This window comes from Cricetulus griseus, chromosome 8 (assembly GCF_003668045.3).
Source record: "Cricetulus griseus strain 17A/GY chromosome 8, alternate assembly CriGri-PICRH-1.0, whole genome shotgun sequence".
NCBI lineage: Eukaryota > Metazoa > Chordata > Mammalia > Rodentia > Cricetidae > Cricetulus > Cricetulus griseus.
The window spans coordinates 23,043,853-23,066,206 of NC_048601.1; the positions used below are offsets into that span (position 1 = coordinate 23,043,853).

The window sequence follows — 22,354 nt, forward strand, 5'->3', positions numbered from 1 at the left end:
ATCTGAAACGGTCAAGGTCTTGTCAGTGTTTCAGAATGTGGTGAGCATGTGCCAGAAGCAGTGGTGACCAATAGTTTAGTGACCCAATGAGAAGGAAGTAGCAACCTTCCTACCTTCTTCCTCTCTGTATAGAGCACCGTCACAGAATTTTCACTCACCTAATGATTTGGGAGTTACCAACCAGGATGCGGTGTGCCTCCCATTGGCACAGAGGCAGTGAGAATCTTGGTCTTTTGCCACTGGGACAGCTGTGAAATCAGGGGAGTCTTCGAGCAGCACACCCACCTGTGCCACATGGGCAAAGAAATAGCAGAGATGTCACCATAGAAGGACAAGGTATCATGGGTGGGTGGAGGTCACGGAAAGGAAGTGGAGAGTAGGAGCGGGACACATGTGCCTAAAATGTCACATAAGCTGACACAGAAGGCTCACACAGGTTTCATATGCACACACCTGTCTAGAATTTTATTTAGCTATCATTATGTATTAGCTACACAAATGATTAGAGAGATAATTATTTGTTTATCTACTTATGTTAGTAAGTAGATTGCAAAGATGTATTTACTGTACTAGACTTTTAAGTACTGTATTAAAGTATACATCTGTCTCTAACAAAAGAAAATCCAGCTTAGAACAATCTGCCATTTTATCCTGACAACAGCTTACTATATCTTTGGGGACCATATTTTCTTTTGATTGTATCCAGAGGCCACATGGAATATCCTGTGTCTATCAGTATAGTATGTGCTGTTTAAAAAGTGGCAAAATCACCTAATGCATTTTATGTGGTGTCCATATTGTTGAACAACTCTTTGCAGTATGCGTACGTAGCTGGAGTCTGGGGATTTTTTTAAACATTTGGAACCAGTGCTGAGGGGTCAATACAATTCTTCCTCCCTTTATTCCATCTTTTCATTTAATTCTTAATTAAAATTTACACACATGATTTTCCCTCTTCCCCTATAGTGATGCTTAATTGGGAAAGGTCTTCACCCGGATGCATGTAGGGAGGTAGTTGATCACAGTGGCCTTGAGTGTGAAGGCTTCTCCACGGATCACAGAGTAGGGCATCGTGAGCTCCACGAAGAAGGGCTGGAAGGCTTGGAGAGATACCACAGGAGAGAGGCCAAGGCCGGTGTCATTGGACAGGCAGAAGGCTCCGGCCTTCCACTCAGTGATGGTGTCAGGGACTGTCACCTCCATTTCAGTCACTCCAGATGAGCTGGGAGAGTGAGAGTGTGAAGCACAGGAAGTTAGAATGTGAATGATTTATTTCTGAGATGGTAACAAAGAGTGTGACCTAAAGCCACCCCTTTGAGCCCATCAAGGGAGTCATAGGAATCAAACACTGTGAACAGGACTCCAAATGAAAAAATAAAAGGTATTTCTGTAGTCTTGTATTGCCAGCTCAAATCATGGCCTCAGACACCTCGAAGTCTGTATGATAGTGAAAATTTGAACATACATTGGAAGTTGTGTGGTGATATATTATTTATGATTTAATAAAGATTGACCGAAGTATCAGAAAGCAAAGCCAGCCACACTACTGTAGAAGCTAGGCAGTGGTAGAACACACCTTTAATCCTAGGACTCAGGAGACAGAGGCAGATGGATCTCTGTGAGTTCCAGGACACCCTGGCCTACACAAGATTAAAAGTTCACCCCTTTAATCCCTGCACTAGTGAAGTGGACACAAGAGGATATGGCAGGGCAGAGAAAAGAATATAAGCAGGAGGAGACAGCAACTCAGAGTTTTTGTCTCTGAAGATTTCGTGGAGTCAGGATTGCTCTTTCAGTCTGGGGTAGACGTAAGACTTACTGGCTTGACTGCTTTGCTTCCCTGATCTTCCTCTTGAAGCTTGAACTCCAATATCAGTCTCTGGGTCTTTTATTTTTCGTTTTACATATTGGCGCCTGGTGTTTATTTATTCTTGTTATAAAGTTGTCTCTAAACTCCCATTTCTGAAACACTATATGACAAATTTATGACTTGTATGGTCTACTCCATGTAGGACTGCCTCACTTATTACTCAATATGGTGTTCTTTAATGTTTCTAAACATCGGAGAGATATGATAATTTTATGTGAATTTTTTGGGAGTGATGGAAACACATATATATTATAATTGATGGGTTATGTGCTATGGTCTTCTGAATTAGCCATTTCTACTGTTTATGATGGAAATTAGAGAAGTACTAGAAGACAAAGAAATAGAATTTTCATACCCATCCCGAATCCTACAAATGGGAATTACTTACTTTACTGTGACTAAATCCCAGATCCAGGTTTCGGGAAAATATTTTCGAATGGTCTCAATGGCTAGTTCCACAGGTGGTGGATCTTTCCGTGGTGGATCTTTATGCCCTAATATGGGCATGATTTTTAATTCTTCACTGATGCCCACATCATCATAGTCTTGAGCAGGCACTACAAAGTGGAAGACATGAACAAAGCACTGAGTACAGTGGACACAATGTGCAGCCTAAATGTAGTGTAGTTGTCACTTTCCTCCTGGCTGTTCAATGCTATTACAATGACACTGGAAGTGATACATTGAATCTCTAATTTGGGGGAGAGTGGGTAACATCTTTGTAAAAAACAGAAACCATGAAATCCTGGAGAAAACATCACCCAGGTAGTTGAGTTGGAAGGAAACATGGTGCCTATTTTCTTGGGTGGGATGGTCAGGGAATGCTTCCAAATGTAATGTTACACTGGGGAAATGAGGATCCGTAATGCTACTTCCCAGACAACAGGTCCTGTGGCTACAATGAGAATCACTTCAGACTAGAGCTGAATGACGGCTACATCATCAGCAGAGACATTCTTCGAATGCCTTTAGTTTCTCTAGATGTCTGTATCTGTAGGATTATCCCAATATTTTAATAGGTTTCACTGTAAATAAAAACTGAAAGAGGTATAGGTACAAACTCTTGGATCAGAAATCCACACGATGGAAAAGTCCATATAGAGGTTGTGCTTTTTGTTTGTTTTTGTTGTTGGTGGTGATGCAAAGGAAGTTTATTAGTCAATAGTCATAGCATTGGCTTGGATTTATACTGGTGAGAAATGCAAGGTGTCAAGGTGGCGACACAGGGTCTGTGCTCTGCTTCCTCCAAGAACAAATACACATGGAGATTCAGTCAGGGCTTCACTTAAGTATTTCCCAACTGAACCTCAGCAATGAAAATTTCTCCCCCTTTTAAAATACACACACACAGACAGCTTCATTTCTATGGGTCCTTCTCTGTGATGGGCCTACAGCCTCTATCATTATTACTTTTTATTACTCAGTGATTCCTAGTGACTAAGTTCTTCACTCTTTACCTTAAGCATCTACAGGGAGAGTTGCCCAGTTTATCCATGATCTAGGGTAGACACAGTGTCTTAGGTCCTGTTGCTTTTTGATTGTGGTGATGTTTGATTACTTTTCAAATCAGTATGAGAAAAATTAATACATCCCTTTCAAAATTGTTTTATTTCATGTTAACACACATGCAAAAGTACATTTTAGCATCTAGTATAAATACTAAATACTAGAATAATAAACATAATAAAATAATAAATGATAATGAAGATAGGGATTCATGTTTTCAAGCTGTATTGCAGAAATATAGTAATAAAACCAGCATGGTGTTGGCACAAAAATAGACATGTAGGTCAATAAATACAAGATTCAAACACAAGCTCATGTAATTACAGCCATCTGATAGTTGACACAGATGCCAAAACACACACTAGAGGAAAGACGGCATTTTCAGCAATGGTGCTGTGAAAACTGGATGCTCACATACAGAAGAATGGAAATAGACCACATCAATGACACTGTACCAAAATCCACTCCAAATAGATCAAGGACCTCAACATGAAATCTGAAACTGCTAGAAAAGAAACATAAGCAGTAACCCTATAAAATAAAGGCACAGGAGAGGTCTTTTAAAATAAGATCCATTCACTTAGAAATTGAGGTCAATAATTGACAGTTGGGTCCTCACAAAACTGAAATGGTTCTGCACAGCTAAAGAAAACAATCAACTTAGTGAAATGGAGCCCACAGAGCAGGAGAGGATCTCTGCTGTCTGTACATCTGATAGAGGACAAACATCCAGACTATAGGAAGAACTCAAAACAAAACAAAAACAAAACAGCAACAACAACAACAACAAACCAAACCAGAGTCAAAAAACAAAACAAAACAAAAAAACAATTTAAAAATGGGCTGTGCATATGAAGGGATGCTCTCTTGGCTTGGACACATGGGGAAAGGCCTAGGCCTGGCCCAGGATGATGTGGTAGACTTTGGGGAGCCCCTTTTGAGGGCCCTACCCTGCCTGGGGAGTGGAGGGGGGATGGCTAGGGGCAGGTGGGATGTTGGGGGGGAGGGGAGGGGAGGGAGAAGGGATTGACATCTGAAGCAAGCTTGTTCCTAATTTGAACTAATAAAATAAAATAAAAATTAAAAATGGGCTGTGGATCTAACCACAGTTTTCAAAAGAAATAGAAATGGCTAAGAAATATCTTTTAAAAATGTTCATAATGCCGGCAATTAAGGAAATCTAAATTAAAACAACTTGAGATTTCATCTCACCCCAGTCAGAATAGTCAACAAAACAACTGACAACCAAATTGGAGAGGGTGTAGGGGAAAGGGGAGCTCATTTGCTGAGGGTGGGGATGCAAACTGGTGCAGAGACTCTGGAAGTGACTCTCATGGCAGGAAGAGGGAAAGGTTTAAGATGGTTAGTGCTGGTTGAAGACAGAGTGAGAAAGCACCCTTGACTCAAGTGCTTTGCTTTACCGTCCTCACTCTATCTGCAGTGCCTGGTTTTTCCTTCTGGTCTTTGTCTCTAACACTTAGGAAATTCTCCTCACCTGTTAGTACATGTCTGCAGAAGTTCTTCACACTTCACACATGAGTCTCTATTGCAGCAACAACCGCATTTTGTCTTATCTGTCTAACACTGAAGGAAGAGTCTCCAATCTTTAACTTCCTTGTAGTACCACCATACATTTGCACACGTTTTGCTCAGGTAAGTTTGAGTTCTTTCTCTCTTATTTGGATACTATACATGCTCTACAATTTTATTTTATCCCCTTTGATAAACAATTCACATTGATTTTATTCTGAAAATACATGCCGATTTGTTATTTTACCTGTGCTTGGAGTAGAAATCTCATATACAATACAAAGTTTACGATGTTTGATCTTCAAATTGGTGAATGCCTTTAAGCCCACGCCCTGGAAAAAGAAAATTATTATATCAAGGAAAATATCTCAAAATTCTGCAAAAACTCAAAGTGTATAAAAATTATAGTAACTGATTTGGATATAGTTTCACATGTTGAAGTAGAATTCTATTCAAATTGTGTTGTTTATGCTACTTACAGAGTGTGCTGAGAAGCACAAAATTCCTATTGAGGCACATGTGCTGGCCTTCTTTCTGATACAATGCCCTGTTATTTTAAAAGTCACTCACAGCCATGCACGGTGGCACATGCCTTTAATCTCAGCACTTGGGAGGCAGGGACAGGGAGATCTCTGTTGGCAGATATTTGATTACCATGTGTGAAGATTTAATATGTCACTGTGATTGGTTTAATAAAAATCGAAACAGCCAATAGGCAGGCAGGGAGAGTAAGTAGGAAGAGGAATTTAGGTAGGGGGGATGGGGGGAGAAAGAGTAATAGATGCCAGGGGCCAGGTAGCTAGACAGCTAGCCAGAGAAGGTGAGAAAGCAGGACCTACAGAATGAAAGAAAGGTAAAAAGCCCCAAAGCAAGTTGTAGATGATTAGAAACAGGTTAGATTAGATTGTAAGGGCTGGTGGGACAAGCCTAAGCTAAGGCTGAACATTCATAATTAATAATAAGTCTCTGTGTCTTTATTTGAGAATTGGCTGGTTGGACAGAGAAACACTTGTTATAGATCTCTGTGAGTTTGAGGCCACACTGACCTCAGAGAGAGTGCCAGGACAGCCAGAGCTACATAGTGACAGCCTGTTTCAAAAACCAGTTAAAAAAAAAAGGCCCAACATCTGCTGTGAGCCCAGACCGGGCACTTTCCAAGATGCAGATTTTGGTCTGCTGGTGATCCATATCCCTGTCCTGACTCTGAAATTCTTTACCAATACAGCATTTCATTAAACCTGAATAATTCACAGAGCAGCATGCTATTGGGCAGTATAGCTTACCTCCACGTAAGTGTAGACGTCCTTCTCATCTGAGTCTAAGTATACTTCTCCATCACTGGGCTTATTGCCATCCCACACACATAGTTGATAGTCTTCAAGTTGGTTTGGACTTGGGATGAAGTTGCTGTGCCGCATTTCTGGCAGATTATAAATCTGTAAGAACAGGGGACAAGGGAGCCTCTTTCTTGGGCTTTTGTAGAAAATACTCATGAAAAGAAATGGGTCAGTGTGATCACTGCAAATTGCTTCTAGAATGTTCAGGGATCCCCAAACAAGGTTTTCTAAATATTTCCTATTGACGAGTGCTTTATTCTGAAGGTGTTCACAAGATGTAGAAAAAGAATAAACATACTCCACATATTAAAAAGAGAGCTGTAAATGTAAACCCTGCATATTGTATTTGAAAACGGTGTGTTTTTAAACATAGTTTAACACAAAACATTAAACATTTGTAAATGTGCTCACACTACATAAACCATTCAAGAAACACAAAATAATAAGGTTGTATATTTCACTCTCCTGGTACACTATAAAAACAAGCAAACAAAACAGAAGTTGAGTTAGTCAATATGTAAATAGCCTGAAGAGATCTGAATGAAGATTTCTTTACATATCTCTTTCCAAGAATTCAGGGGAAAAATTTCAAAGCAAAACAAACAAACCCAATCCATCTTTGACAGAAGGGTGCATTCAACCCTTCAAAGTGCAGTTCGTAGAATTAGAAGGAAGTAAAGGGCCTGCAGGTGACATGTCCAAACAGAAGCGCATCATGCTTTAGCGCCCATTGGAGACGCTGATGACATACAAGCAATTTTGCCAGACTGCAGGGAACCCAGCCTGGGCAAGGGAGGTCAGGAGTCCCTAAGGCAAGGCTAGATGGAGGTGTGTGAGGAAAACAGGAAGCCAAAGCTTGTCAACCCAGGATGTTTGGGACCTGTGTCTCTGAGACATGAACTTGTTCTTGGGACAGGGTAGTAACTCTGGGGAAACAAAGCTTACAAACTGTCTTTTGCCTTTGGTGGCTTCTCTCTAAAGAGCAGACTGACTTGCTTGTAAAGCAGCAACATAGCCAGTCATATGACAGACAGCATCGCCCCAGGACAGACTACAGGGCCAGCTTCAGTTCCCTATGAATAAACTCTCAATTCTTCTGCAGAGTTCCAGTGTCAGTGACAGAGACCAACATAAGCAGATAGGAGCTTTAAGGGAAGAGTAATTAGAAACCAATTAATAAATCAAAAACCTCCAAAGTAAAAACAAAGGAAGAAATAAGCAATATACTATTCTCAAGAGATATTGTATCCACGCAGCAAACTCAAGACTATCTAAAATATAGAGCAGGAAAAAATAGGTTTGAACGTAAAGTTATTTTGCAACAAATACTTAAAAATATGAAAGGTACATCTGAATGAAATTGCTCAGTAAATAGAAAACCCAAGGACAATCGGGGTAAAAGAAAGTCATTAGATGAATTACTCAGTATTCTAGAGATCAGATATAAATGAAAGACCTTAAGAGATTCCAGAGAGTTAATATTGAACAAATAGGAAGATGTAGAATTAATGGCATCCAGCGCCATAGCACTAACTTAGAAAGATATAAATCCATACACCCAACGTCTCCAGAGTTCTCAGGGAACATGATTTCTTAGCTAACAGTTTGCCCTATTTCAAAGTATTAATTATTACCATAAGTGTAGATACTCATAGCACCAAAAGAAGTTTGTCTCTGATTCCCTCTTTCTCAGAACAGTACTATACATAGTGAATGCCCCAGAGAAGCAGCACCCGGAAAAGAAGTTACAGGAAGTTAGAAAATAGTGAACCAAAGAGGGAATTTCAAATGGACTCCCCCAAATAAGGGTGAACACCTGGACTGCAAATGTCATCCAGGATGAGAGCAGGGTGACAGAGAACTCCACTGGGGACAAGAGGAGAACTGAGAACTGCCACAGACGATAGAGAACTGAAATCAAGTGTGGAGGATGACCCTAAAGCAAATATAAAGAGGAATGATTAAATGTCATGACACATGAATACAAATGAGAGGAGAGATGACCACAGCGCACTATCTGACTCAATAAGGAGCCATATTTTCTGATTGTAGAAAGAAAACTCTCTATGGATTTTGCACAGTAATCATATAGATTTGAGAACAAGATGAAGACAGGAGGGTCTGTCTAATCAGCTTCAATATGCTACTTTATAATAAGAAGAATGAACAGATGATGTTAAAAATGATGAAGGGTCAATATTGTCCAAGACTAACAGAGAATGTGGGATGAAATATTAAAGAAATAGCTGTAATCATTGAAAGCACAAACAGCCAAAGCATGGCTAGGGCAGGGTGGTGGGAACAGGGGAATTCTGTTCACGTTTTTTGTTATAACTCTTTGGGCAGTACATGTGGGTTTTTTTTTTGTTGTTTGTTTGTTTTTGATTTTTAAAAGCTAATTGCCTCTATTTGTCAGCTAAAATAATTGCTCAAGAAATCTCTTACTGAATAGATTTGGGGAAAGAATAAATCTAAAAGAAAAACATTTTAGCTAAATATTTTCCTAAGCATTTTCTGCATGTTCATCACAAAATTTCATTATTAAAATAAAATTAAATGCTGTTTTAACCTACACATTATGAAGACTGGTAAGTTGCCAGCATGATCTGTACTAAAGATTACTGTTTTAAATTTATGTATGCACCTTACATATATCTTAAAATAGGCTATTAGCCAGTGTCAAGAATAATTTTTTAAATGACAGCAGTGATCATGTAATTTTTCTTAATAATTCCCATTCTAATTTCAATATAAAGAAGAATTTTGCTATAGTTAACTTGGGTGAGACTCCTGTAAAGAGTTTATGGTTTCAGTTGCATATCTGAGAATTTTCAAAACAAGTTGAGAGCCTCCTTATACTCTGTTTTTAAATTTTAAAGCATCCTGTCTTTTCCTTATTTGGGGAACTCTTGAGAGGTACAAGATTCCATTTGTATAAACATTGGATCCCACAAAGAGCGTCTTTCCAAAAAGCTCCATCATGAGCATGTTAGGGGGCTAGCCACTCCTGGGGCAGGAGAGGTGCAGTAAGACACAGAGCGCCTGGGTCACACACAAGCTTTACGACTCGGGAGTGCTTGACTTCAGACTTTGTCTTGAGTTTATTGGCTGAAGTGTTTGAGCAGTTCTTCTGGGTTTTATAATGATAGCTCCCTTAGCAATGCCTTTAGCATTAAATGTAGTATTTTTACATTTAGGAGCCCTTGTGTGAATGACCCAGTTTATCAGAACCAGCATCTCAGAGCCTTACCCCTGGCCTTTCTTGGACAGAGGATGATGGGTACTCACCCAGGAAGGGGAGAGCTCAGCTTCAGGTCTCAGAAGCAGCACACTTTGGTCCACAGCCCTCAGGCCACAGAGGGACTGAGGAGAAGCTGTGACCTGCAGATGGACCTGTGAGGCTGGAAGACTTCTGGCTGGGGTGAAGCTCAGGTCCACCTGAGGGAAGGGAAATCAAGCTTAGCCAGCTTCCTGCTCATGCATCCCTGAAGCCTGCCAGGTGAGTCACACTGTGGCTCTGAGTGCACATTTGTTTACCAGATTATGACTGACTGTATCCTTAAGACATTTTTTTTCCTTTTTAAATAGAAATTTTAAGAAACAAGTTACTCACTCTGTTGCGAAGACACTTTTCAATTTCAAATTTTGCAGAATCTGCAATCATTTCTCCATCAGGTAAGATGGCGTAGACGAAAATGCTAACCACAGGAGCCATGCTCAACTCCCCAGGGAAATTCAGGTCAAAGTCTCCTTTTACTGGAGCTGGAGGGAATGGGAAGTGCGAGTTATGGGTCACAATATTGACTGGAAACCCGAATAACTGAACACAGGGATGTAGAGCAATGTCTGTCTGTGGAAGACTTTCTTTTTTCTGTTCTGTTCTGTTGTTAATTGTTCATATGCTAATGATCTCAGGAGGTATGGGACACTCAGCGCAAGATATCTTCCATCAAGATGTTTTCCATGGTAAGTTATATTGATTATTTATACCTACTCATATACTAACTCTTATCTCTTTTACACCCTAATGTCCCAAACAGCATCTGCTAAACACTCCTCTTATAAAAAGGGATGAAACAACCTTGACTGATATTTCATTTATTATTCCGATAAGAGGGAGGATAATATAGTTGGCAACCTGGTACTTTGGGAGCTGAGAAGTCATGATGATTTCAGAAGAACAAGCAGCATTTGAAAATTCTAAGCATATCTTTGTAGGTAAACTCTTTTTATCAACTAAATGTTCACAGTATTTACATTTCTTCAGAGGAAAATTATGCCATTTAGAAGTGTCTGTTATCATTTCTGGTGAACCTGGAGAGATCTATAAACCTTCTCAAGATGGGTGCTATGATTGTCATTTAGTGTCCATAGAAGAACTAAATGGATACTTTATTAAATAGCTGGATAGTTTTTACATTTATTCAGTGACAGGGAAGCCTTTTTCCAGTAAGTTTGCTGAGCATCCACCAAATGCCTACTACTTCTAAAAATCACTTGGAAGATACCTGTGAAACTACATATGTAAATTTATGTGTTTCATGCAGTCAATATTGCAATGAAAATAAATGGGTGATGACTAGGTAAATCATAAAAAATACATTTGTTGAGCTAAATAAATGAATGGAAAAAAATGTCAAAAAAATACATTTGCCTGTGGTAAGTGTTATTTGGGAAGGAAAGGATGACCAGAAGATGAATCTTGAGAACACCAGGATCCAGTGGCAACTTGGGATTTTATTAGGAGCAGGTGGTAGAGGCACAATTGAGAGAGAGAGAGAGAGAGAGAGAGAGAGAGAGAGAGAGAGAGAGAGAGTTGAGCCAAGTAGAACTGAGCAAATATCAGGATTTGAGAGAGTGATTTCATTCATTCAGTCACAGCAGCTATGATTAGCTGCCCAAGACCTTTACAACATCAACCAATCAACATTGCAGTATGTACGGGGAGGGGTTCATGGAGACCCATTCTTAGCTGACGAGCTATTGACAGTTGATGGCTGCTGAGGGAAAGATGTGTCAGACTTCTTCAGGCATGCAGCTCCTGTTACATGGCCAATGTTTCAGTGGATGGTCCCATGCCATTTACAGCCCAATAGGTTAAAAAAGCTATGAAGTAGGGAAGAGGCCTGGCAGAGATAGTCAGGGAGGAGTTGGAGGAAATTAGTGAGGAGTAGGAATGACTGAAATGCTTTGTATATGGAAAAAAGAAAGCATCTTCAACAATGGTGCTGGCATAACTGGATGAAGTTATGTAGAAGAACGCAAATAGACTCATATCTATCACAAAACTCAAATCCAAGTTGATGAAATACCTCAGCAAAAATACAGTTACACTGAACCTGATAGAAGAGAGAGTGGGAATTATCCTTGAACACATTGGCCCAGGAGACAACTTCCTGAATAGATCACCGGTAGCACAGACACTAAGATAAATAGCTTGCAATCCTTATGAATCTGGAAAGCTTCTGTAAGGGAAAGGACACTGTCCATAGGACAAAACAGACACCTACAAAATGGGAAAGACTTTCACCAACTTCCTATTCAACAGAGAGGTGATTTCCAAAATATATAAATAACTCAAGAAACTAGACATCCAAGAAACCAATTAGAAAATGGAGTACAGATCTAAACAGAACTAACAACAGAAGAATCTGAAATGAGAAACATTTAAAGAATAGTTCTACTTTCTTAGTTGAAAAGGGAAATGCAATCAAAACAACTTTGAGATTTCATTTGACTCCTGTCAGAATGGCTAAGATAAAAAATACAAATGCCAGCTTATGCTGGAGAGGATGTGGTGCATGAGGAACACTCTTCCATTGCCGGTGGGAGTGCAAACTTGTACAGCTACTTTGGAAATCAATATGGTGGTTTCTCAGAGAACTAGGAATTGATCTACCTCAAGACTAAGCTATATCAGTCTTAGGCATATACCCAAAGAATGTTCAATCATACCACAAGGACAGTTGCTCAACTAATGTTCATAAAAGCTTTATTCATAATAGCCAGGACCTAGAAATAACCTAGATGCTCCTCACCTATGGAATGGATAAAGAAAATGTGGTACATTTACACAATGGAGTATTACTCAGCTGTTAAAGCAATGACATCTGGAACTTTGAAGGTAAATGGATGGATCTAGGAAAAAAAAACCATCCTGAGCGAGGTAACCCAGTCCCAGAAAGACCAACATGGTATGTCCTTACTTATAAGTAGATATTAGGTGTAAAGTAAAGGACAGCCAGGCCACAATCCACAGCCCCAGAGACACTAGGTAACAAGGAGGAGCCAAAGTGGGATGGGAGGTATTGATTTCCCTGTGAAGGGGAAATAGAAGAGATCTCATGGGTGGACTGGGTGAAGGTTGGAATGAATATTTGAGGGATAGTGTTGGGGTGGGTGGAGGGAGAGAGTACTGAAACAGATGACTGGAAAGGGGCACAATTTGGGTCTTGTGCAAGGGAAACTCCCAGTAATCTAGAAGCATGACTCCAGATAAGACTCCTAGAAATAATAAATGTATAGCCTGAACTGGCCCTCTCCTCTAATCAGATTGGTGGCTACAGCAATTGTCATCAGAGAGTCTTCATCAGCAACCAATGGAAACAGATATAGAGACCCACAACTGAACATTAGGCTGAGTTTGGGGAATCCCGTTGAAGAGAGGTAGGAAGGACTATAGGAATCAAAGGTGTCAAGGACATCACAAGAAAATCCCCAGAATCAACTAACCTGTCTCATAGGAACTCCCAGACTCTGGACCAATAACCAGAGAGCCTGTGTGGGATCAACCTAGGCTCTCTACATATATGTGACAGTTGTGTAGCTTGGTCTATTTGTCGGACTCCCAACAATGGGAGCAGGGGCTGTCCATAATGCTTGGGCTGGCTCTTGTGAACCTATTCGTCATACTGATTTGCCTTGCCCAGCCTCAATACAAGGGGGATGTTTACTTACTGCAGTTTGATATGCCATGCTGTGATGATGTCCATGAGAGGCCTGTTGAACAGAAACAGAGGAAGATCAGTGGGAGGCCTGGAAGCAGCAGCAGAGGGAGACCTGAGTCTCAGGCCCAGGAACAGGGAGTGACTACTGGGTGAGACAATAGCATTGGTTTCCAGCAGTAGCTTCCAGAAACTATCACAAGAAGTTCCTCTGGGAAAGAGCATCTGTGTCCCAGCCAGCATCTGCTGCCATTTCTCAGTTGGAGATAACTTACTGCTACATCGACCACTGGACCCTCGGGCCCACCTACACCTAGAGGAGCAATCATTGGAGCTGTGGTCTCAATGCAATGGGTGTCCCCTGGAGCTATAGTCCCAACTGTACCTCAAGGAGCAGCCACCCTCCTCCCTTGTATTAAGGCTGAGCATTCACCGGGGGCTCTGCTTTGCTTGTGCCTGAGGGAACAGTCAATGGAGCCACAGCCCAGAACTATACCAATTGGAGAAAAAGAGACCCCCCTGAAGCACAGGCTGCACCTATACCAATTATTAGAGGAAGAGATGCATAGACAACAAGGTAAGAACACACTCAACAATATAAAGAGCAATATCGGCACCACTAGAAACTAGTGGTGCTACAACAGCAAGAACTGAGCATCCCAACTCAGATGAAGCAGAAGAAAATGACCTAAAAATAACTTTAGGAGGGTGGTTAAGGCCCTTAAAGAGGAAAGGAAAAAATCCCTTAAAGAAATGGAGGAAAAGACAAACAAAAAACTGGAAGATATGAACATATCCAGAAAAGAAGACCAAGAAAGAGCAATCAAACGAGTGAAGGAAATGATTCAAGACTTGAAATCTGAAATAGAGACAGTAAAGAAAAGACAAACTGAGGGAATTCTGGAAATGGAAAATCTGGGTAAATAATCAGGAACCACAAATGCAAGCATAAATAACAGAATATAAGAGACAGAAGAGAGAATTACACATGTGGAAAATACTGTAGAGGATATATATTCATTTAAAAAGTCCCCTCATGAGATAATAATCAAAACAATAAACATACAGATTATATAAAGAATATTAAGAGCTGGAAGGGAGAAAGGCCAGGTAACATATTAATTCAGACTATCAGAATTACACCTGACTTCTCAATGGAAAAAAAATGAAAGCCAGAAGGACTTGGTCAGATGTTATGCAGACACTAAGGGATCACGGATGCCAGCCAAGACCCAACAAATCTTTAAATAACCATAGACAGAGAAAACAAGATATTTCATCATAAAACCAAATTTAAACAATACTTATCTACAAATCTAGCCCTACAGAAAGTACCAGAAAGAAAAAGCCAGCCCAAGTAAATCAGCTATATCCACAAGAACAGTGCCAATAGATGAACTTACAGGAGCAAATCCCAAAAAGGGAATTGAATGCACAATGCTGTCACCACAAACAAAATAAAAAATAACAGGAAGTAGCAATCACTGATCATTAATATTCATTAATATAAAAGGTCTCAATTGTCCCATAAAAAGACACAGGCTAATAGATTGGATATGAAAACAGAATCCATCCTTCTGCTGCACACAAAAAACTCACCTCAACCTCACAGACTGACATTACCTCACAGTAAATGGTTGGGAAAATTTTTCTAATCAAATGGACCTAAGAAACAAGCTGGTGTAACTATCCTAATATCTAACAAAATAGACTTCAAACTAAAATTAGGGATTTCATATTCATTACAGGAAATATCTATTCTGAACATCTATGCCATAAACACAAGGGCTCCTGCATTTGTGAAAGAAACATTACTAAAGCTTAAATCACAAATCAGGCCCAACTCAAAAATAGTGGGAGATTTCAACACCCTACACTCACCAATGTACAGGTCTGCCATACAGAAGCTTAACAGAAATAAGGGAACTAACAGATGTTATGACTCAAATGGACTTATCAGACATCTATAGAACATACCAGTAAACACAAAAGAATATACTTTCTTTTCAGCACCTCATGGAACCTTCTCAAAAATAGGCCACATCCTCAGTAACAAAGCAAACCTCAACAGATAGAAAAAAACTGGAAAAAACTCTTTACCCTATCAGATCACCACAGCTTAAGGTTAGAATTCAACAGCAACATTAATTTTAGAAAGCCCACAAATATATAGAAATTGAACAATAACCAATTGAACCACCACTGGGTCAAGGAAGAAAAAAGAAAGAAATTAAAGACTTCTTAAAATTTAATGAAAATAACCACACAATAAAGCCAACTTATGGGACACAATGAAAGCAGTGCTAAGAGGAAAATTCATAGCGCTAAATGCCTACATAAAGAAGTTTGAAAAATCCCATACTAGTGAATTAACAGAACAACTGAAAGTGCTAGAACAAAAAGAGTCAAACTCACCCAAAAGGAGTAGATGGCAAGAAATAGTCAAATTGAAGGCTGGAACCAAGAAAACAGAAACAAAGAAAACAATACAAAAATTCAATGAGTCAAGGAGTTGGTTCTTTGAGAAATTCAACAAAATGCACAGACCTTTATACAAATTAACCAAAAGAGAGAGAATATCCAAATTTACAAAATCAGAAACAAAAAGGGGGACATAACAACAGACACTACGGAAATCTGGAGAATCATCATACTTCAAAAACCTGTATTCCACAAAATTGGAAAACTTTAAGGAGATGGGCAATTTTCTACCACATCCCTAAATTAAATCAAGAACAGATAAACAACTTAAATACACTTACAATCCCTAGGGAAATAGAAACAGTCATCAAAAGTCTCCCAAACAAACAAACAAAAAAAGCCCAGGCTCTGATGATTTCAGTGCAGAATTCTACCAGATGTTCAAACAACTAATACCAATACTCCTCAAAATATTTCACACAGTAGAAACAGAAGGAACATTGCCAATACTTTTTATGAGGCTACAGTTTCCCTGATACCCAAACCACACAAAGACACAACTAAGAAAGAGAATCACAGACTAATTTCCTCATGAACATAGATGCAAAAGAACTCAGTAAAATCCTGGTTAACCCCAGAATGGTCTTTACCCATTTGTTCACCACTCCTCCCTCTCTACAACTGGATTCCAGGAGTTCGGCCCAGTGCTTAGCTGTGGGTGTCTGCTCCTGCTTCTATCAGCTACTGGATGAAGGCTCTATAATGGCAAATTAAGGTAGTCATCAATCTCATTATAGGGGAAGGGCATTAAGGTAGCCTCTCCACTATTGCTTAGATACTTAATTGGAGTCATCCTTGTGGATTCTTGGACATTTCCCTAGTGCCAGGTTTCTCTTTAAGCCCATAAGGGCTCCCTCTATTAAGGTATCACTTTCCTTGCTCTCTGTCTCTGTTCTTCCCCCAACTTGACCTTCCTGATACCTCATGTTTTCCTACCCCCTCCCCTTCTCCCCTCTTCTTTCTCCTCCCCCTCCTCTCCCCCTGTGCTCTCAATTTATTCAGGAAATCTTGTCCCTTTCCCCTTCTTGGGGGTCCATGCATATCTCTCTTAGGGTCCTCCTTGTTTCCTAGCTTCTCTTGGGTTGTGGATTGTAGGCTGGTAATCCTTTGCTCTATGCTTAATATCCACTTATGAGTGAGCACAAACCGTGTTTTTCTTTCTGTGTCGGGGTACCTCACTCAGGATGGTTTCTTCTAGTGCCATTCAAATTTCAAGAGACCATGCTGGGGAAACCCACAGAAACAGCTGACCTCAGTGAGTGGGAGCTCTCAGACCCCGGACTGACAGCTGGGGAATCAGCATAAGACTGAACCAGATCCCCTGAATGGGTGTCAGTTGGGGCATTTGGACAGTACATGGGGCCTCTGGCAGTGAAACCAGTATTTATCCCAAGTGAATGAAGGGGCTTCAAGAGCCCATTCCCTATGGAGGGATAATCTCTCAGCCCAGATACAAGGGGGAGGGCCTAGGTCCTGCTCCAAATGATGACAGATTTTGATGATTCCCCCATGGGAGGCCTCACCCTTCCTGAGGCATGGATGTGGGATGAGATGGGGGAAGGTAGGGGGAATTGGGAGGATGGGAGGGGAAGAGAACTGGGATTGGTATGTAAAATAAGATTGTTTTAAATTTGAATAAAATTAGTTTAAAAACAAACAAACAAACAAAAATACTGGCAAACCTAATCCAAGAACACATCAGAAAAATCATCCACCACGACCAAGTAGGATTCATCCCAGAGATACAGAGATGATTCAATGTGCAAAAATCCATCAATGTAATCCAATGATTACAATATAAAAATATAAAATATAAAAAAACTGAAAGAGAAAAGCCACAAGATCATGTCATCAGATGCTCAAAAGACCTTCAACAAAATTAACACTTCTTGATGATAAAGGTCTTGGAGAGAATAGGGATACAAGGAACATACCTAAACATAATAAAGGTAATTTAGAGTAACCCAACAGTCAACTTCAAACTAAATAGTGAGAAACTCAAAACAATCCCACTGAAATCAAGAACAAGAAAAGGCTGTCCACTCTCTCTGTATCTATTCAATACAGTACTCAAAGTTATAGCTAGAGCAATAAGACAACAAAAGGAGACCAAGGGGATATAAATTGGAAAATAAACCCTTGCTATTTGCTGATGATATGATAGTTTATATAAGTGATCCCCAAAATTCTACCAGAGAATTCCTACAAATGATACACACCTTCAGTAATATATCAGGATACAAGATTAACTAAAAAAATAATCAGAAGCCCTCCTATATACAGATGATAAATTGGCTGAGAAAGACATCAGAGAAACATCACCTTTTACAATAGCCACATATAACATAAAACATCTTGGGGTTACTCTAACCAACAAGTGAAAGACCTGTATGACAGGGACTTCAAGTCTTTTAAGAAAGAAATTAAAGAAGATATCTGAAAATGGAAAGATCTCCCATTATCTTGGATGGGTAGGATCAATATAGCAAAAATGACAATCCTACCAAAAGTAATCTAAAGATTCAATGCAATCTCCATCAAGATCCCAGCACAATTCTTCACAGACCTTGAAAGAACAATACTCAACTTCATATGGAAAAACAAAAAACCCAGGATAGCTAAAACAACCCTGTACAATAAAGGATTATCTTGGGGCATCACCATCCCTGACTTCAAGCTCTAGTATAGAGCTATAGTAATGAAAACAGCTTGGTATCGACATAAAAACAGACAGGTGAACCAATGGAATTGAATCAAAGACCATGGTATCAACCCACACACCTATGAACACCTAATTTTTGACAAAGAAGCTAAAAATGTAAAATGGAAAAAGAAAGCATATTCAACAAATAGTGCTAGTATAACTGGCTGTCCACATGTAGACTATTGCAGATAGATCCATATCTATTGCCATGTAAGTTCAACTCAAGTTGAAATCGATCAAAGACCTTAATATAAATCCATCCACACTGAACCTCATAGAAGAGAAAGTGGGAAATACACTTGAACACATGGGAATAGGAGACTATTTCCTAAATAGAACACCAGTGGCACAGACCCTGAGAGCAACAATTAATAAATGGGACCTCCTGAAACTGAGAAGCTTCTGTAAAGCAAAGAACAAGACAAAATTGCTCCCTACAGAATGGGAAAAGATCTTCACCAACCCCACATCTATCAGAGGGCTGATCTCCAAAATGTACAAAGAATTCAAGAAACTAGACACCAAACTACCAAATAATCCAATTAAAAATGGGGTATAGATCTAAACAGAGAACTCTCAATGGACAGTCTCAAATGGTAGAAAGACACTTAAGGAAATGCTCAACATCCTTAGTCATCAGGGAAATGCAAATCAAGATGATTCTGAGATTCCATCTTACACCAATAAGAATGGCTAAGATAAAAAAAAAAAGATTACAGCTTATGCTGGAGAGGATGTGGAGAAAAGGGAACACTCTTCCATTGCTGGTGGGAGTGCAAACTTGTGCAGCCACTTTAGAAATCAATATGGGGATTTCTCAGAAAATTAGGCATCAACTTACCTCAAGACCCTGCAATACCACTTTTGTGCATATACCCAAAGAGGCCCATTCACACCACAAGGATATTTGCTCAACTATGTTAATAGCAATATTATTTGTAATATGCAGATCTTGGAAACAACCTAGATGCCACTCAACTGAAGAATGGATAAAGAAAATGTGGTACATTTGCACAATAAAGTATTACTCAGTAGTAAGAAACAATGACATCCTAAAATTTGCCAGCAAATGGACAGAAAAAACCATCCTGAGTGCGGTAAACCAAAACCAGAAAGGCAAATATATATATAGTATGTACTCACTCATAAGTGGTTACCAGACACCAAACCAAAGATACCCAGCCTACAATCCCAGAGAAGCTACAGCCCTCTTCCATAGATGGAAGCAGGTGCAGATATTTACAACTAACCATTGGGCCAAGCTCAAGTGATGAGTGATAATCTGAGCAAAGGAGTCAAGACCAGGATGGGGAAACCCACAGAATCAGCAGATCCGAGCTAGTGAGAGATCACTGATTCCAGTCTGACAAATGGGGAACCTGCATAAGACTGAACTAGACTCCCTTAATATAGGTGACAATGGCGCCACTGGGACAATATATGAGGCCACTGGCAGTGGGTCCAAGATCTAACTCTAATGCACAAGCTGACTGAGTGGAGCCCATTCTATATGGAGAGATCCCTTGCTCAGCCTAGACACAGGGGTCTTGGTCCTGCCTCAACTACATGATGGGACACACTTAGTAGACTTCTTATGGGAGGCCTTACCCTCTCTGAGGAGCGGACGGGAGGTGGGGTGAAGGGGAAGTGGGGGGAGTTGGAGGAGAGGAGGGAGGGGGAACTGGGTCTGGAATATAAAAAATAAATTAACAAAAATGTTTAAAAAAAGAAACAGAGGAGTGGGTTGGAGTGGGGAGAGGGAATGGGAGAAAAGGAGGGAGGGAAACTTCAGTCAGGATATAACATAATTAAATAAATTAAAAATACATTGTATAAACATATGTAACATTCAAAGAATAAGTAAAATGACTTTAAAAATAAAATCAAAGGACTGGAGAGCTAGCTCACAAGTGAAGATCACTTGGTGTTCTTCCAGAGGACCCAAGTTTGAGTCCCAGCATCGACATCAGGCTGTGTAGAACTCTCTGTAACTCCAGCTTCAGGGGATCTAATACTTGTGACTTTGAGGGCATCTGCACTCTCTCTCTCTCTCTCTTTCTCTCTCTCTCTCTCTCTCTCTCTCTCTCTCTCTCTGTCTCTCTCTCTCTCTCTCACACACACACACATAAACACAATTTAAAACAATAAAACATGAATCAAATGAATAAAAATTGGCGTACCAAGGCAAGAACCCCCAGATTTTTTATTTTTATTTTTTTCGACAGACACTAAGATAACACATTTTGCCTTGATGGTGATAATCTGTTTGTAAATGCATTGATTCCTCACTTGGGGTGTATCTTATATTCAGATGCCCAGTTTGGGATTCTGAGACTTTTCCTTCCTGAAGGTCATTGTGTAAGTGATAACCTACATTAGATGACAGAACCTTGACTTCCCACTGTGGAGAGTGTGTGGGTGACACACAAGCTTCATGGCATCCTTAGCTGCTCAGTGCTGAGGTGTCACTGGTGAGTGTGTGGGGACTCAGCTGGAGTCCTGTTACTGGGTGGGAATCACTCACATTTTCCTGGCTCTGTGTGGTGAGTGTGGCTTCCAATCTGGATAATGTGGTCCTTGGCCATGACCTACAATAAAAAAGTGTTTTCCAAGCTTACATCGATATTTTACAAGGTTTCTTCTAATTGACAAATGTATTGTTTGAGACCCAGACAGAAATATGCAGCCTGGAACTACACATGTCAGGAGGAGAGGCATGGTCAGGAGATGGAAGCATTCTTTGTATTTCTCAATATGATCTGGAACTCACCAGGTAATAAAAAGTAAGCTCTGTCAGCACATTCAAGACCGGACCCTTCACAATAAAATGTGCCCAAACAGTGTGACTTGGACTGCAGGGTAAGACGCTAGTATCCTTCTCTAGGTGGATATAGCTCCAACTGAAGGAGTAAACATTATGAGCCACATGGCGTGACTCTGCGTATTCTGTTTTGCAAAGCTCATGGGAACACGAACTTTTCTCTTTGTGGTAGACCTGGAGAAACAGCACATTTTGTCATTAATCATTTAAAAAATTAGACTTATAAAGTCATTTATATAACATTTCATGTGCTTCAATAGCTTTGAATTCAAGACGTAGAAAATGAGATTTGGGGTAAGTTATATTTTGATTTTCATATTTCTTCTATTTTGATGCTGCAATTTGTACATCTGAGAGGATGGACATAAGACATCTGTTATTATAAGCAAATTTTCTTAATGAGTAGCCTTATTTGAAAGACATGATCTCCAGTAAACCTCAGGAGCATAGAGGAAATTTCAGAACATTCATGAACACCAAAGCAAAGTAAATGAATGACTATTATACAAAACAATTCAAACAACACACTACACCCCAAATTCCAATGAATAGAACGGGGATATACAATTTAAGTTAAACACTTGAGCTAAAAAGTAGAGAAAGGAGCCTCTTGGCACTTCTAGGCCTGTCTGGAGCACTGAGGACAGCTACAGCTCCACCCCAGGTCTCTAGACCTGGGGCAGGAAGAAATCAACCATGAGCCTGCCTGGCACCACCTTCATGGTGAGTGAATACAGAGTGGGGAAATGAGAGAAAGAGAGGCAGAATGAGTCTGTGCTAGGGAGAGAGGCAGATCTGAAGAGGGAGGCGAGGAACGGGCTGATGTAGATCCCTGCTCGTCACACAGGGCCATGATGTTGTCCAGGCCTGGGTTGCTATCAAGGGCCTTGACTTGGTCCATGGTCCTGATGCAGCCTTGGGGGTCTGTGCTGATGTCTTTGGCTCCTGTTACCACTGAGGGCCAGTAGACAACCTAAACCTTGGCCACCACCTGTGACCATGTCTACATCTGAGGGAGGTAACCCCACAGGAGTCATGCCAATCTAAGAGGCCTGTGCTACCACCCAGGACTGTGGTAATATCTGGGCCGGGAAGTTGCTGGGGGTCATGTCTGGGTCCATGGCCTTCCTGTGGCCCAGTTCTAAGTTGATGTCTGAGGTT

The 22,354-nt window shown here is 40.2% G+C and overlaps 1 protein-coding gene across 1 annotated transcript in view; it reads right to left on the bottom strand.

Moving 5' to 3' along the window:
• LOC100760909 (alpha-1-inhibitor 3) overlaps positions 1-22,354 on the bottom strand; it is a 52,246-nt gene that overhangs the window by 13,735 nt on the left and 16,157 nt on the right. The window contains exons 12-20 of the mRNA XM_035449022.1: positions 21,143-21,367; positions 20,897-20,960; positions 9,857-10,005; positions 9,532-9,681; positions 6,190-6,342; positions 5,154-5,238; positions 2,259-2,427; positions 994-1,222; positions 159-285 (exon numbers count right to left, since the gene is read on the bottom strand). Coding sequence (XP_035304913.1) covers positions 159-285; positions 994-1,222; positions 2,259-2,427; positions 5,154-5,238; positions 6,190-6,342; positions 9,532-9,681; positions 9,857-10,005; positions 20,897-20,960; positions 21,143-21,367 — 1,351 coding nt within the window. The remainder of the gene's footprint in view (positions 1-158; positions 286-993; positions 1,223-2,258; positions 2,428-5,153; positions 5,239-6,189; positions 6,343-9,531; positions 9,682-9,856; positions 10,006-20,896; positions 20,961-21,142; positions 21,368-22,354) is intronic.